Consider the following 18,927-nt stretch of genomic DNA (forward strand, 5'->3'; position numbering starts at 1 on the left):
TGCAATAGTAGGCTTTCTTTTACCTAGTAAGTATATCTGTCTAGGAGACGAGAGCCTCCACTAGCAAGAAAGTGAGACCAGAACATCAAAAACAGATACAATGGCATAACATCTCCATGTTCAGCAAATACATTTTACATATTTGCAAAGTGGGAATACAACTTTAACATTACAAATAATTACTTATCAATTTAATAAGTATAAAATCTTCTTTCACTCGGAGCAGGAGAGAGATTGACAGCAGATCTATATGCCATCCCCCCAACAACTCTGTACTGAAATAAAATTACCATAACAATACAAAGAATATATATAATTTGCATATTGCATTGTTATGTAAATGTGCCAACTACTCTGAGAACACTAACATACAATTGAAATCAGAGATGTGAAGTAATGCAGTAAGATCACATGTTATGAGATTGTTTGTAATCATGAACTAACCTGTTGTTGAGAAAGAAAGACTTGTTGCGGAAACTGCCCGCCTGCTATCGACAACTGAATTGGTTGTTGCTGCTGTACTTCTTGTTGATTTCCATCAGCCTGACTAACTGGCACGTGAACTTGAATCTGACCTTGCCCTAGCTGTGCCTACAAACAAAGATCAGTGATTTGCAGAAAGAGATGTTACAGTGCTCAAATACTCATTTTCTTCAAGAAAACACCTCACAAAAACTATATACCTTAATAGTGTAAAAGTAAAAATTTCTCTGCCATCTTATGACATGGATGGAGTGTCAGTGACTTGAGAAATTATGCCATCACATGAAATCGCTGAAATTCATATCAGGGAAAATTAAATGGTTTATTGTTAAAAAGCTATCATAATGACCCCCCCCCCCCAAAAGAAAAAACATGGTATTGCTTGGTGAAACTCATCGAGCTTCATTACGAGATCTTGCCTAATGCGTGAAAGACGCAGCTCAAACATTTTGATTTTGAACACAAATTTATTTTAATAGTTATGCTGAAATACCAAACAGAGGGAAATATGGTATTAAGAAACACTTCACCAAAGTTGATCATCATCAAATATATATAACATTATCAAGCCTGGAAATACTCAATAAATATTACGAGTTTGATTAATCCAACACCAAGTGTTGATATCACTATGACGATACAACCTTTATTTGTCCCGTTTTTACATCTATGCGTTTCTAATTGAGCAAATACGCTAGGGCAATTTAAAAAATATAAGGTTAACCTCAGGAAATATCACAGACAGAACCACAGTGACACATTGCTATGGGTCTTTTGATATAACTGTAGAAATGTCTACACTATTTTTCTACCAATACTATAATACATCAAGTACAACTTTCAGAAGGGTTTGTCTTACTTGTAATTGTTGCTGTTGGGCCACTGATAATTCCTCATCTTTTGCAGTCAAAGTCAATGTAGGGGTTGTGGTAATTTGAGAAGTCGCACTGGTTGGCAAAGCCTGTATTAATACTTGTTGTGGAGTTGAATGTGCTGTTAACGCAATGGGAGTCACTGATTGTTGTGACAATTCTTGTTGTTGCTGTTGTACAGTCTGCTGCTGTTGTTGTAGTTCTTGATGTGTTGTATCAGTGTTCTCTGTAGCCTCTGTTGTATGTTGTCCTTTGGTGGTGAAATCAAGCCCATTTACATTGGAGTGTTGCATTGCCTGGCCTAAAGGACAAGATAGGATGAGATATTAATTAAACAATCTTTCAAAATAAACAAGCTCCAAATAGTTAATTGATGTATTCAGATAGTGTCAGATACTCAATAAGACACACAGTATGCAGACAGAAAATTTAGAACCAAGTTAACAAAATACTATTATCAGTGACTATTATGATACGAAATAAACAGAAAATTAATTAAATGCCACTAACATCTATATAAAAATAAGTATGTACATAGTTTCTTTTACATTAGCTAAACTGCCACAAATTTGTTTATTAAAATACAAAGATTGATGCCAAACAATTATCATTCCTGCAACTATGCACCAAGTTTTATTCCATCAAAAAAATCTACCATGAATATAGTTATTTTTGTGTTAATATTGTAGTTAAGTTATTATGCAAATCAACTAATTAATATGCACAGATTTGTATCAAAATCTAATTACGAGTTCATCAAAAAGTATGTACTAAATTGCATCTAAAATGGGTAGAAAGAAAAAGAGGACCCACCATATTTTGAACATCAACGACCAAGGAAAAATTGAGCAAATTTGGCTTGGATTGTTAAATTTAACTTTATTTCATCATAAGCAAATGTGTTTGATCATATGCAAACGCTTGAAGTTTTTTTTTACAAGCGAATTGACTGTTCTTTGGACTGATAGGTCAAGTTAATTATTAACCAATCAGAATGCTGGATTTGTACAAACATATTCAAATTACCACAGCTCGTTTTCAATATGTTAATTTGGGTTCAGTGACCTAGCTGAATAGCGAAGGTAAAACGAAAAATATATACAGATGTTGCAGTATGATCTTTTGTGATTGATTTTGGTGGGAAAACGGGACAATTTGTTTTTTAATTAAGAAATTAGTAGCATTCAAAATATAAAGTGAGCATTGAAGAACGATTTAACACTTTTCAGTGATAACAGCTCATTGTCAAAACAAAGTTTACCCATTCACGTTAGTTATAATAAATGAGTACTCTTGAATAGATGTCATGTGACTAAGAAAACCCTAAATTAGACTAATTTAGGCGACAGAAAAATTTAAATGTTTGAAAAATGATGCTAAATTCAGGGTATCAATTGTTACACAGTATACCTAATTAGCATATCAATAAATTTAAGCTTGGCATTCAGTGCACCAGCATGGTAAAATTCCCATGCCTCAAAGGGGTAGGAGGAAACTAAACAATACAGTTTGGTACAGTACAGCAGAGTACAACAGGAATTACTTGACCCAGGCACTCAACAAGAAACTTGTGTTTAATTTTGTAAATAACATTTATTTATTTATATATACTGTACCATTTAATGAGCGGGCATCTTCTATTTTTAGAGTTGTACTGAAGGAATTCATTCTAACCGTCTCGGTTGTTAGATTTACACCTTAATAGGAGGGTAAAAAAAAAATGTATTTGTCATAATTATAATAGGTAAAATGAAGTTTGTATTTTTACCACAATTCTACACATAGTAATATTTTATGCATATTTTATCTCAAAATGATAACATATATAAACATGCACTTCCCAAAGAAAACAAAAATGGACATACATGTACAAAAAAAGTAAACAATACAAGAGTGAAAACACAAATAAAACAAAATAAGATTGTCTGTTGTGTGTTACAGTTCTCTGTGAACTAGCTAGCCTCTGCCAGATCACAGAGTGTTGACAGCCAAACTGCCAAAACAATAATAAAAGCACTTTGGGCTTTCGGCACCATCGGTGTCATTGTTATAACATTCCACCTTGTCTAAGGTGTGAAAAAAATGTACCTTGTAAAAAAAGAACCTGTACCACCACATTGACACCTACAGAAATTGACAGAAACCAAACTGTCAACTTAATACTGTAAAACCATTTATTTTCACTATTTTGATATTCACTAGATGAATTTACCAGTGAAACTATGAGTTCTATTGTTATTTTACATGGTAATATGGATTTAATTGAGCGGAATTTACTTATTGGCAAGAATAGCAAAATTAATGCATTAACAGTACACAAGAAGCACAACAGATAACAATAATTACAAAAAGAATACCCTATGTTAGACTAATATAATATCAAGAACATCAAAACATGACATCTTCAAATGATTCAACTAATGAGCAATTTTTTTATAATCAAGGTTTAATTATGATTCTGATGAACTAAGATGTTTTATATTTTATAAAACTTGTTTGACCTTGAACCAAAAATGAAATGTCATATTTTCTTCACGATGAAAATAAAGCATTTTCTCTTCAATTCCAGGCAAGAAGAAAGGATGTCATGTAAGATGGTACTGTACGTTTAAAGGGACATCTCCATTTAAGCCTAATCTCACAACAAATTTGCTTTCTGGATTAAAATTACAATGGATAACAAAAGATAGATCAACATTCCACACAACATAACCAATAGATTCCTTGGTGCAATCCCTGGGATTGGCAAGTTACCCTTTAAGTATCATTATATATACAATAACATTCATAAATAGGGCACATGACAAGTTGGCCCAAAAGATAATACATTTCATGCATTTTATTTTTAAATGTCTTGAATTAAAATGTAGAGTTATTAAGTACTAAATTCAGAAAATAAAATTATCCAAAATGATCTAAAAGTACAAGCTACATGCTCTATTAATCATCAGAAGTAATACACAAGCATACTGTGAATTGTTTTCTCTTGGCTAAACATTTTCACATGTTCAACAGTTTAAGGGCAATCCCAGGTTTTGTGAAAATCACTGCAACTTGAATTTTGAAGACCCCAAGAGAAATGTTAAGACTATTACAATATTTCCTGCTTATCACTGATTTTGTACAGAGTTTTTCTACTGAGCTGCATTGCTAACGAGTTTTGAAGACAAAGCATTGATTCTTACTTGTGTAAAAAACTTTATTTTAGGTGGAATTAATTTTTGATGAAAATAAAGTACTTCATAGTATTCTTCAGAGAATGTACTGGAAAACTGATTGCAATCACGTCAACTCAAGTATTGAAATAATTTACGTTACAATACACTACAGCAGACAATCGGACATACATTTCAATATCAGAACTCTCTCCCACAGGGAATACCCCTAGAGTTACAATGCTATGAAAACCAGAACACAATTTTACTTAGCATGAATGTTGTAAGACTGGCAGCAATTCATTACACCCTTAGTACTGTCTATTGTGTACTTAGTGTTCATGTTTGCATGATAAGTATGCAGACAAATTCCACAGCTTAAAAACTTCACAGAAAGCCAGCTAGGTAGTGTACAAAATACTGATGTTATGATCGTGTTCAGAAAGGATTAAATGGGTACATAGGATTGGGTTTTCAGTCACCAGATGTCTGTTACAGATGTATGGCATAGCAAAGGTAACTTGTGTGTAATATGCATGTACTCCAAGGTAAATCAAATGAAATGTATTATTGTTTTTAACTTTATCAACATTTTTAAGCTTAGCCTGATCACTCTCGAAACTCAATCCATCAAAAGAGATAAAACCTGTATGAATACAGTAATAAAGATATAACAACTATTACTCAATAATCCCAGGAGTTTTATTCCAGAATTATGAATGACTAATAAGTCACTGACTATATTAATCTTCCAGGGTCTGAGAGTAGTGGTAGATCAACTGCATGAATAAAAACATAGAATATGTTATTCCAAATTTCAAATACAGTAGGTACATTATACAAAAAGAAACAAAACCCACAAATTTTACAACCATACAAAATTAATAACCACAACTCTAGTATAACCATCGAACTCTGCCTACCAGGAACATTTTTTTCACCAACACGAAAATATACTAAGCAGTATTTCTTAACAAATATAAGCATTACATCAAAATAACCCACCTACACATAGGAACACCTGGGTACAATATGATGTTACTAGCCAGAAATACCAAGCCAAGATGCTGATAAGAATGAATCGCAGATAGCGATCAAAATGATTTTTGATAGTGAAAACTTGTTTTCACATTTCTTTCATTAATTTTTAGTAATAAATGCAATTAATCAACAACAAAATGTACAGCACAATTTATTTCATAAAATTGACAATAATAATAATGAATCACCACTTTACAATTCAGAAGCAAAGTTATCAGGAACTTTTGATCAATGAGACTAGCTTGAAACTTGATAACTGTGCACCCACTCCCATTCTCCACAACACTTAAAAAAATGTTTAATTCTCTCTCTTTAAGCCTACTCTAAAAGAGAACTCAAAGAAAACTGTGAGAAATTAGATTAAATTTCACAATAGTTATTTAGGCAGTATGAGAGGCGGCCCCATTTGGATAGCTTTACAATCATATGCAAATGAGACGACTTTTATTCAAAGAGGCTATTGAAATGCAAGGACTATGTATTATGTAAATTAGCACACAACAATAGAACCACCCTTTTAAAATTCACAGGTATGCATATTTTGCTATGGACTGAGAGGTCCGTTTGAGGTCTTGTCAACAGTGCTACAAACACACAGAAATCAGACAACACATCCTATTTAGACCAAGTTGACAGGCAGCTTTTAAAGTGGATGCCAAACAACACTACCTTGAATGAGTGTTATCGAAACATCGTTTTTTTTTTCTTTGCACACCTGTATACACAAAAAGTGAAGTTCAACATGCATAATAATTCGTTACAAAGTTCAGCTTCCTAAGTTTATTTAAACTAGCATGGAAGCATTATATTTTTATAATAAAATCTACCCATAATTGAAAGTTGATTTCATTCAAAAAAAAAAAGACCCAAATAATTTTTTCCTATGCAAATTAACTCCATTGATCTCTCCATTTTTATTTAATTTACTTTCTACTACAAACTAAAGGAACAGCACTTAAGAAAAATAAACTTGCAAACTAAAAACTAAACATGATCATTCACCTTTGAGTACAGGTCATTAGTATAAAATAAATTGAAATAAAATAAAAAAAAAAATTACTCCCAAACCGGAAACTTTTCAGCCAGTTATAGGAAGCAACATTTTTGTATGTCGTATGTTCTATTTCTAATAACTTAATTTTTTACAATATGCGAGTAATCAATCTAAGCTGCAGAATTTAAAATGCATTCCACTATGACAGTACCCAAAATTAGAAGTAGCCCCAGGCACAGAGACTACTAATACTTGTCCTGGATTTACTATTTTCAAACATTAGTAGCCCATTTTGGACTACAGTGGCCCCTCGCTAAGTCGCGGGTGTTGGGATCCAAGCAAAAACCGCGACTTATCGAGGGCCGCGACTTACCGAGGGACGTCGTGAAAGAGGGAGGTCGTGCATTGAAAAACATATAAAAAGCACATATAAACCCTCGGTTTAGTTAATTGATGTATCATCACATGTGTCAGGCAGTATTCGAATAAAATCATGATTATGTTTGCTGTAAACATTGCGTTGATTATTTTGTTTGTGTCTGATATTATGTGGGCCGCTTGCTGTTGCTTGCGACTTCGACGGTAACAGCTTCCAACATAAACCAGTTTCATCGCAATTATAAACATGTTCGTCAAAATAACCACCTTCATAGATAATTTCTCTCAGTTTTTCGGGAAAAGTTCCGACAGCGTCAATGTTCCCAGATCGAGCTTCGCCTTGGATTGAGACTGCGTGTGTCGATAGCGTGTCTTCTTTGCCATCGCAAGAACCACCCTGAACTGGCCTCAAATTCAAAGTCGTCATATCTGAGTTGTATGCTTTGCATTGGGTGATGGGACCAGATAGTGGAGTTCCGGGAGACCGTTCTTAAAGAAACGTAAACAGCTTTATCGGTGTCATCATTGTCGGACACTTTCGCTTGTTTTTCTGTTCAGTCCCGCCTCTTGGTCAACTTTGAAAACAAATTTACTTTTCATTTTTTACCCACCCACGAATAGTGGGCTCAACCACGTGCAACCCTTAACTTGGTTTGACACGGTCGATCGCCGTGAATTTATGGCGTACGAACAGGCTGTATAGCTTTCGCTTTGACATGCTGCTCAATTGAGAAATAGAGATCAGAATTCTATGAATTCAACTCATTGTAGCGAGTTTTTGTAGAGGTATACCAAAATGGGACCGGCCAAGAAGTACGTACGGTCACTACTCGACACCCATGTTGACACCTTGAGTAAGGCCGCCGTCACCCATTGCATCTCAGCAATTGACGGACAGTGGGTGTTAAGTTGTCTCTTTAACGGTTAGTTAAAAACACTATGCCACGAAACATTAGTCTTTGTACTTCAAAATTGCTGTCAAAACACAATAGAAATTTTGGGAGCCATCCAAGTACCCGCGACTTAGCCGAATCGCGACTTACCGAGGCGCGACTTAGCGAGGGGCCACTGTATTAGAAATTTCAAAATAATTAACAAGCAGCCTATCGACTGAGACAGCTCCGCTGTTAGCAATGCACATTCCAATTAAATAACTGAAGACATCATTAGAAAATGAACAATATGTATAGTATCAAAGCAATCGGACTTGCAGTTTTTAACAAGAAGTCGAAAATATCACTTTTTACCAAAAATGACAAAAATATTCACCAAAATTAGAGAATTGAAGATATCATCACAAAATGAACAAATCTGAGAAAGGTCTACATGTAGTACCTATATATGTAGTATGAAAGCAATTGGACTTGCGGTTTTTATCAAGAAGTCGAAAATATCACTTTTTACCAAAAATGACAAAAATATTCACCAAAATTAGAGAATCGAAGATATCAACATGAAATGAACAAACCTAAGAGAGGTCTACCCAAGGTACATATACACCAAGTATCAAAGCATTCAGGCTTGTAGTTTTCAAGAAGAAGTCGAAAAAGTAAAACATTGACATGGACGACGACGGACAATCACTCATATGATAAGCTCCGCTCGACAAAGTCGACAGCGGAGCTAAAAATGTCTCGTCACAGATATACCAAAATACGGGTTGTCCTGCACAGTGGCAGTTTGTTATTTCCATGTACTCACAATTTCATGGCAACAAGCAGAGTTACAGCCAGCAAATAGAAAGTACCTGTCTAAAAACTTTATCGAAATAAAAAAATATCCGTCCCTATTCTGTAACCACAGACTTACAATTAATTTTTTGTTAATTATTTATAGTTATTTTATAATTTACTGGTAATTTTCAATAAAAATTGGACAGCTTTGTAGAAATTTTGCATGTCAAGTAAAATGTTGTATCTGTCTAAAAAAATGTGGAGTGCCTGTCTAAAATGACAGATAACTACAATAAGTACAAAACCCAACATTATTATCCTGCTACCAGCTTTTCATACTGGTAGTAGCACATATAATCCAGTGTTCTCCCCAGACTTCATGTCAAGCATCACGGCCAATTTGCATAACAATGCATCTAATTTGCATAATTTTTATTTGCATAGTAATCAGTTTTTCCCAACAAATATTGTCAATCTACAATTAATTAAAGAAAGATATTTTTATATCTGATAAATATTATATCATTTTACTGCATTGTATTTTTTGTTTTTGTATCAAGTCAAATAAAGTTTGAAATGGAACATCATAAAAAGGAAAAAAAAATTGAAAAACTTGTGTTATAGCCAGTCAGTGAATATACTGTTATCCATGGATGTAACTGGTTCATCATTGTGTATAAGTTTTTAGAGCCCATGTCAATGTCGGTTCATATAAACGTTGGGGAATACATTTTTTGGTTAAATTTATAAAGTCGGCATAATATCGAAATATGTTGAAATTAATAAATCAATAATTAAAAAAAAATTCTACAATGGCAGTTCGGCGATTTTTCACTGCAATATACCTTGTGAGTACAACGCTACGATCACCGTAACATTGTCAGCTGGCGACATTGCGTTGGACGGGTATTCACCGCTGCTATTGCGATCATCGGTATCTGACTTTTTGGTGTGAAATACACAAATTGTTTATTAAAACGATTCATTGACGATTATCATAGGCATTACATCAAAATCGCCAACGAGATGTTGTTTTTAAACATCGCGGAAACTCATGCATTCTACGCCGCCATCTTTGTTACCTCGATCAGAACCCCTGGTAACCCAGCATGCACAGGTCACAATGTTGCAACGTGCATTATGTCGCCTTAGGGCGGCGTTTTTCTGTACTAAGGCACCTTATGAATGGGGTATTTCCAGAGGTCAGAGTTTGTTTTTTCTCAACCCGTCTCGTCTGCTGTTGAATTATTCATACTTTTCTTTCCAATGCGACATAATTTCACTAGTTTTTTTTTTTTATTTTGGGGTAATTAATGTCACCGGCAATTGAGTGATAACAAATCAGAGTGCAGCAAAAATGGGGTTGATCTTCCCGACGTACGCCGTGACTTGTTTTGTCACATTGTTGCCGTTGCGTGCAATGGGCAAATTATTGCTACTCTAGTTAATTTTTTTTTTGATTTGGAGGCTCTGCACCTTTGAAAGACTTCGCAACATATTGCAGACTTCCGTTTTTATCACTGTCTTTGTATGGCTAACAAAAGCGGGATTACCTAAATCGATCAATACATGTTATTGTTTTAAATACGTGCAAGACGAGACTGACACTTGTAAACAAAAACATAAGCATCACGGGCGAGTGACCAAGCGTCACGGACAAAGGGCAAGCATCACGACCGAGTCTCCAAGGAATTATTTCTAATTTTGAGCTTTTAATACTGCAGATCCATAACTTTTACCAGAAAGACAGCAGTGACAGATCTATAACATTAGTGTCAGGGTTATACTGTAAAGGGGGTAATTATTCACTGGGTTTTAATTTAGCTTATTTCGCTGACTGGAAAAATGCGCTAAATTAAAACACAGTGAATATGTAAAATTTAGCATAGAACACATTATCTAAATGACAAAACCGTGAATTTAAAACCCACTGAATATGCCCGAAATGGTAAATCAGTGAAATTTAAACCCAGTGAAAATTAGTCATTTTACAGTAGTCAGAAAGTATAAAGTAACTGTCTAAAATCCATAATGAAACTAACTAGCTAGCTAGCTAGCCAGCCAGCCATTTTGTAAAAACAGGAAATATTCAACCAAAAGTAGTTTGTAGAAATTTAGTCTGTCAAATCAAATTTTGCGGCTATTTAAAATGACAGGCGAATAACTAAAAGTATCTTGTAGCATTTTACTTGATGTACTGATACATGTAGTATGATGTGTAAAAACATTTCTTATTTTATGACCCTACCGTAAAAATCATATTTGAGGCCGCAGCTTTAATAGAAGCCGCACCCCTAACTTGAGACATTGTTTCATGTTGAAATTGACAAGTTTTGATCCCAGGAAAAAGCCTGCAATATAAGCCGCACCCCAAACTTTCACAAACCAAACAGCCACCACATATTTCAGAAAAAGATATACCATTTAATTTTAAATTAAGGCATAATTTTTCGAACATTTCAATGATTCCTGACGCTTAGATTAGAGTCTAATTTAGGTTTTCCGTAGTCATTGATGCTTATTCCAGAGTACAGGTTTTTTGTGGGTAGCGTGGATGGGTAAACTGCGCGTTTCGACAATGAGCTGTTGTTAGCTTATCTTTCGAAAACAACTAATTTCTTGATTTAAAAAAAAAAATCATGCCGTTTTCCCATCAAAATCAAAGCCAAACGATCGCACTACAACAACGGTAAATCTCTTCAGGGTTTCGTTTACCACGAGTTCGCTGAACCATATTAACATATTTAAATGAGCTATGGTGATTTAATCACGTTGGCACCATCCAGCATTTCGTTGGCATCATCCAGGTTTATTAGCGACTTGACATATCAGGTCAAAAAACAGTTTCAAGTCACTAAAGATGTTTGAACGAACATGGCAGATATCGTATCGGATCGAGCGTTTATATGCGACTGAAATCATTCGCTTGCGGTGAAACTAAGTTGAATTTTCACAACAATTCAACGAATTTATTTTCTGTACGTTATTATTATCACTACTGAGCAATAATCAGCAATTGTAACACTTCGAAAAAAAGTAAGTTATTCACTTGTGAAAGATGTTTGAACGAACATGGCGGATACCATATCGGATCAAGCGTTTACTGTGTTCTCCACGAGGGGTTTAATTCATTTGCGCCCCTCTTCAATTTGTAGCGCCCCTCTTATTTATCTTCAGCGCCCTCCTTTGTTTTCGGTGAACAGCTGTTTCACAAGTCCCGGAAGATGTCCCGACGACTTTATTGAGAGACCTCTTATTAATTGACAAGCGATAAAACAAAGAACTAAGAGACAGATAGTGGCATAGGTGACAACTAGGACAATGGATAGGATGTCTGGGGAAAAACTGGCTGAATAAATAAACAAAAAACAATGACTGGATGCGTGAAGTAATTGTCACAAGCACTGCATTAATCACGCAATGGGAGAGTCAAAACAAGTTCCCTCATCATTCCTGAATTAGCTTAGATACTATAGAACAGAATAACCAGCAACAATTTATTGGTCCAATTGCTTGTTACTTGCCTTTTATTGGCGAAAAGTATTTAACGAATCATCAAATAAATCACCAAAACAAAACGTATGGTGAACACTGAAACAACATGGATGACAGGGTATCTGATTTGACCTTTGTCCTCAGTACCCATGATGCAATCAACATAATGATTAATTTATTTACAGTCATTGGATTCAATTTTTTCTTTTTCTTTTAAATGGTAATTTTGTTATGTGAAAATATGTTTCTTCTTATTACTAGTGATTTTCAACTATAACAATATGTCAGAGCATTTATAAAACTTTTGAAAATGAAAATACTTGAAAGAAATTTAAAAGAAATGAATGAAAGGCTAGAATTTCACAACTTGTTCCATTACAGAGAATAAAGTTGACATTCTTCATTTGTCAAAGTTGATATTTTTTTTACATCAAGTGGTTTAATTTATTCATCAAAATAATTCAAGAATATTAATATAGTACTTGTACACAGTATTTAAGGTTGATGTAAATATAAAAATGCTAAGAATTTTCTTTGAAATGTTTGATTGGTATGCTAATTATATGCAAATTAGCGCCCCTCTTTAAATTTTATTTGTGGAGAACACTGGTTTATATGTGACCGAAATCATTCGCTTGCGGTGAAACTAAGTTGAATTTTCACAACAATTCAATGAATTTATTTTCTGTATGTTATTGTTATCACTACTGAGCAATAATCAGCAATTGTAACACTTCGAAAAAAAGTAAGTTATTCACTTGTGTGAAACGCAGCATGACCGTTACCGTGATCACTTGCTACTAAGAATGCATTCGTTTTAGAATATACTTTTCGTTATAAAAAAAGATAAGAAAATAAATATATATTACATTAAATAATATACTGAGTATTTTTTGTTATCTTGCGAAAATTTTTTTTTGATTGACTTTTTTTATTTCCCAGATGTCTAAATTAAATATGGAATGTACAGTCACTCTGCCGGAAGTTGAACATGCCAGTAGTCGAACGCAATCGACTGTGTCAGACGACTGTTTCTCAGTTGTAACCTATACCGGTGCTAACGAATTAGTCTATTCAAGAGATTGTAGTATCTGCAAATGCATACAAATCTATTTGTAGATAATATTTATTGTGCAGTATGTTATACAGTGTGAAATTTCGTTTGTGTACAAGTTTGTCTGTGTGTAAAAATTCGAAAGTGCGCTTAGAATTGCAACAAAGTTGCAATCGAGTGTCGTGCATCTCATTAGCATATCATTATCCCTTTTTACTTTTGTTTTTTGAAAAAATTTCCCACTGTTACTGAAGTGAATGCTCTAATTAAAGCTGCACCAAGACTTCAGGCATCTGAATTTGTCCATTGAAAAAATGAATTTTAATTAAAGTCGCGGCCTCAATTAGGAATTTTACGGTATTTGTCAATATAATCATAAATATTAAGCTATTCAAAAACACATATTTAAACAATGTAATCAGGGTTAAACATTTTTAAAAACGATGATACCAAAAAGTTTTCAGTTTGCTTTGAATTCAGTACTGGTTATTAAAAATATTCACTGCATTTAAATTCAACAAATTTGATGTTAGCTCATAGTTTAGTTAGAGTAAATAAACTCAGGTCAACCAGGAGATGGCTAGACATGGCTGTTGTATTTTCTATTACTTTTGCCATGCCGGAATAGAGTTTGTATTTGTATGACAATGACTGGTATATCCTGGTAGTCTTGTTGGACTGAAAAGCTCTTCAAATAGCTGCAACGGTTGTGTTTTAATACATTTGTACTGCATAGGGTAATACTATGTTGCAGGGATATTCACAGAAATTTAAATTTACTAGTTTTATCACAGCAGTAAAAATAAAAGCCAGCTAATAAGAAATCGTCAAATTCGCAATTATTCAAGTGTGCTTAAATTGTCCCCATCTAAGGTGATTTATACTACTGGACTGAACTTTACAGAGGTATCAAAAACAAATAATTGCCTTAAATAAAAGAATTTGCTTTATTGCTCTTAGTAAAAATAGATATTCCTTTTGTTATGCCAATTCAAAGTTTATCAAATTTGGCCTTGACAGTAGGTCTCCTCTAAAATCCAAAGTTCATGAACCCCATACTCTAGTAATACAGTTTTAAAACTGGTGTATGTGTTTGCAGACTTCGATGGACATTTCTAGTTCACTTCCGCAAAATGTTTAGAATACGAAATACGATGACAGGGCTACTCTAACAAGTTTAACTTTAATCTAATAGACAGAGTCATCTACACAATCAGCAGCATTTATGCAAAGTCACAGACGATCCAAGAGCACAAATACTGAAATGATTTCTACTGTACATATGTCATTTATTAGCACAATTTTAATCAGGTAAGGCTAGTAAATTAAACCTAACATTTCCTGAGTTTCTAATCACACTTGTAGCACCGCTAATTTAAAGCAACCAAAATGATATGTTTTTTTTCACTAATTACATCAATTCATTCTGAAGTAAATTAGAATAACAATAAAATCAATTACTTTAACTAGTGATTTTCTCTAGTTGTATACTGTAGAATACTTTATTTTTGCATGGAATTAATTTTCACTAAAGGAATGATTCATTGAAAATAAAATCCACCGAATATACCTTTTTTTCTATATTTTACATTCAACTTGTCAAAATCAGTGAAAATAAATTCCATACAAAACACCAAAAATGTCTTTTCAGCGAAAATTAATTCCAGCTAAAATCAAGTATTTTACAGTATTACATGAATGATTAGTGGCCTCAATTTGATTGACACGACCTCAAGATGTTATCCAAGAACTGAACGGCAAAATTGACTTCAATATTTGATGAACAGTTTATTTCAGATTAACACATCTGCATAAGACAGCACAGTTTCTTAACCTTTTTACCACCAGTTTTCTCTTTTCATCACAAATTCACAAAATAGTCCCATAGTCTGCACTTTCTTACAGAATTGTGACAAAAATAGTCAAATTTTTAAAATAAAAATTGAAAATTGATTCAAATTTTGTCTGCTGGCTTCAAAATTAGGGTACATTCCTAGAAATATTGAAGATAATAAAAAAAAAAGTTCAGAAAAATTTGCGCAGGAAAGAAAGAAAAGAATAGGTTAAGGTCTGATAATATCAGTTGATAAATCCTGAATAAAAATCAAAACTAAGGGGGAATACACTAAATAAAGAATTTGTACAAGTTTATTACATTTTTAGACCCAGACCAACAAACTTATGTATTTTAATAAATTATTGAATAATAAAATGTTATATAACTTTTCTTTCCTATTATCGATTCATTGAAGTTGCGTCGCGTCGGAGATTACACTCGCCGGATTTGAATTTTGCGCGCAGCATTTCTTGTTAATTAATGCATCTCATGAATAATTAAATGCCCACCCGCTTTACGGTTGCGCTCATGCCACAGTCCTGGCGCGTTTCAACCTTTGGGATACTTTACTATAATAGGGTATGTCTACATCTCGCGTTAAAATTTGCATATAACATTAGCGTGTAACAAAGATTGTGATAAAGGAAAGAAAAGTATAAACAAAGATCAACTGATTACTTGAAATCAGGAAGGGGGGGGGGGGTAAAAGAAAAGTTACATAAAATTTTATTATTTAATACTTTATTAAAATACACAAGTTTGTCCAACTCTCTGTGCCCAGACCATATACCAGTCACATCAATTTCAACTTTTCTGTCTTAGCTCCCCTGTATACTATATACTATACTATGGTGTCAAGCGTTGATACAGCAGTCAAAAATTAAGGCCTATACACATGTGCCTGTCCCAGACAAGCAGATTTCAGCTGGGACAGGTAAAAGTACAAACTGCCTGTCACAGTTGTATTAAAGGCCTGTCCACCTGTCCCACACAAGCAGATTTTAGCTGGGACAGGTAAATGTACACATTGCCCGTCCCTGTTGTATTAAGGCCTGTCTCCCTGTCCCAGACAGGCAGATTTTAGCTGGGACAGGTAAAAATACAAATTGCCTGTCACAGTTGTATTAAAGGCCTGTCCACCTGTCCCAGACAGGCAGGTTTTAGCTGGGACAGGTAAAAATACAAATTGCCTGTCACAGTTGTATTAAAGGCCTGTCCACCTGTCCCAGACAGGCAGATTTTAGCTGGGACAGGTAAATGTACAAACTGCCTGTCCCTGTGGTCAAGTAAATAAGGATACAAGTTTTTACTAACTGGCAAAATGGGGTAGTCCCGAGCTGCTAATATCAATAATAATGAGCCGAGAATTGAAATTTTATTCCAAATAACGTGTTAAAATGTTTTTTAGGGCAAATATATCATCAATCGGGACAGGCACTTTTATTCTTGAATTTCCAATGGACAAGTAATTAATTTCCATTCATTAATAGTTGCTAACAAACCATGCATAAATGTATACAGGTAAAAGGATATGAAGATTATATATATATATAGGACACATTATTTGGGTCACTCTTGAGTTAACTATAAAACAAGACGGCATGCCATTTTAACAACATCAAAATAGAATAAAAATTTATCTACTCTATATTTTATCACAACAACATATTAAGCTATTGGCTTGATGAATATTTAAAAATAAATCTGAATATGTAGTGTTTATTTCATACTAGGTCACAGCTTTGCAAATCCCTTTGAGGTACCTTCTGTTATTGCCTACAACATGAATTATTCAATGGGTAATTAATATGCAAAACGAGATCCACATGCTCACCCAGTATTGTCTGCGGACACAATGCTTAGGAATGGCTATTCAGTAAAAAAAATTCTTTAAAGTCGAAACATGAAAATACAAATATTTTACCAGCACTAAATTGACAACATGTCATTTTTAACAGAGTTGGCAAGGTCATTTGAGAGATTTGCAGATTTATAATGTAGGAGTGTAAACAGGAGTGCCCTCGATCAAACACAATGGAGTCTTCTGTTGAAAGTCACTGCAGCATGAAACACTACTTTTAAAAATAAATCAAAAAGCCTGAGTTTGTTTATTATACTACAGGTAAAACCAGTAATGAGAGAATGTATCTGTGAGAGGTTTTCCTCATCCAACGAAATAGTTTTAACTGTCATTGCATGGCTTCCCTCCATGCTCCTGTCCTCCATTTTCCTTCTATAACCTGACAAAGAAACCCGGACAAAAAGAGGCCAATGCTGACAAAACATGCTCACATTTGACCGAAATTAACACACATTTAGAAACAGTAAAATTCATTCGCAATAGTGTAGTATTTTCAGTAGTTTTGGTATTTGTTGTTGTATTTAAATTTCAATATTAACATATGCAGTAATGAGTATTAACATGCAAAGCAAAGCACCACTCATTGGCAGGAGCCGCAATCATTTTCATATCAATATAAATATCAAAGTACGAACTTTACAAACGTCACAATCACAACACTCGTAAGATTACGGTTTAAAATGACCATGCGGTTGGTCAAACCGGTTCGTTTTGCGCCGGTGACATCATGCCAATGAGCGAAGCAAATGCCTGCAAGCAAGTTAACCGGTCCGTGGAAAATCGCACGGCTTTTAGCACAGAGTACCACGCCTTGACAGTACCGAAAGAAGGGGATCCCTCCCGCAGAAATTCAAACTTTTGACAGTGGAAAAGGTAACCGTGTTGCAAACTTGCAACGAATTTCAAAAAGACACACGATATATTAAGTATGTAGTGCGATAAAAGGGATTTCTAAATACTCGGTCACTTGCGTGTGGCGCGGTCTTCTGGTGCACACAAAAAAACACGAACTGATCAGAACACAACACAACACACGCCAATCTAACAAACGTACTCTAACAAACAAATAATCGCTTAGAAAATAAAGCCAGAAATAAAATTTTCTGAGCAAAAATAGATAGCGGCTTAAATGGAAACAATCCCACGCTATCACAATCGGAAATAAATTATGCTAAAATAGTAAAAATGAATATGTAAGACGACATATACCTGTCTTTTCATCAATCTCCTTTGACGCTGAGTCCGCCATTTTGAATATTAAAATTCGCTCAACAGCTCGTTTAAATATGACTCGATATATGCCGAAGATTAATTTATGCCAATTTGAATCCAAGATAACAAGACATATAGTGACACTTCGATTTCTCCGATGTACAAAAACTATGTCTGGACAACAGCGTTTCTTCCTGGTAGATTGAGGTCAAAGCATAAAACCAGTGTCCGCGTACAGCCGAGTAGACGCGCATGGATATACGGGACGGAGCCGACAATTAATTATTCATTTTCCGAGTATTAATAAGAACATTTCCATTCCGGCGCGGCGCCTTTCATAGTGATCATTTGAATATACTGGCAATTGATACAATGAACTAAATAGATTACTTCAACGCTTATTTCCTCCATTAAACGTGTTTTTCCCACTGAAAACAGATAAAATGTGAATCCGAACGCTTTCCGAGAACTACCGAAGTAACCCGAATGACATTTTCGGAGAGTCGACGGAGTTCGCTGAAAGGAACTGGCTGGATGATGGCACAAACGAAAGGGAATGATTTGTTTTCAGTTTTCCGTCGTACTTCCCATCAAAATGAAATTCTTATTTAAATGAAACTACCTGGTGATGAACAAACAATAGAATTGTAAAGTGAGAACGGAAATACCGAGTTAGTTTGCTCGACGTAGTCAAAAACTGAAGCTGAAAAAAGTTCTCGCATGTTATTCTATCAATCACTCAATCGTTTATTTAGTACAATGAAATCAAAGAACGAACATTTTCGCTTCTTTTTTAAAAAGTCTTCATTAAAAATGTAGATGAATGTATTTATTTTCCGAAAACAGTGACACAAGTTTGTAATTAATTCCTA

At 34.3% G+C, this 18,927-nt stretch overlaps 1 protein-coding gene across 3 annotated transcripts in view; it reads right to left on the reverse strand.

Moving 5' to 3' along the window:
- The window catches only part of LOC102801933 (uncharacterized), a 45,167-nt gene extending 26,861 nt beyond the window's left edge, over window positions 1–18,306 (reverse strand). For all 3 annotated transcript variants that reach the window (XM_085499101.1, XM_085499100.1, XM_085499099.1), the window contains exons 1-4: window positions 18,053–18,306; window positions 2,972–3,052; window positions 1,343–1,656; window positions 445–591 (exon numbers count right to left, since the gene is read on the reverse strand). In XM_085499101.1, the coding sequence (XP_085355227.1) occupies window positions 445–591; window positions 1,343–1,656; window positions 2,972–3,052; window positions 18,053–18,092 (582 nt within the window). In that variant the 5' untranslated portion in view covers window positions 18,093–18,306. The remainder of the gene's footprint in view (window positions 1–444; window positions 592–1,342; window positions 1,657–2,971; window positions 3,053–18,052) is intronic.
- Between the last annotated feature and the right edge of the window lie 621 nt (window positions 18,307–18,927).

Source organism: Saccoglossus kowalevskii, chromosome 5 (assembly GCF_978046115.1).
Source record: "Saccoglossus kowalevskii chromosome 5, keSacKowa6.1, whole genome shotgun sequence".
NCBI classification, from domain to species: domain Eukaryota; kingdom Metazoa; phylum Hemichordata; class Enteropneusta; family Harrimaniidae; genus Saccoglossus; species Saccoglossus kowalevskii.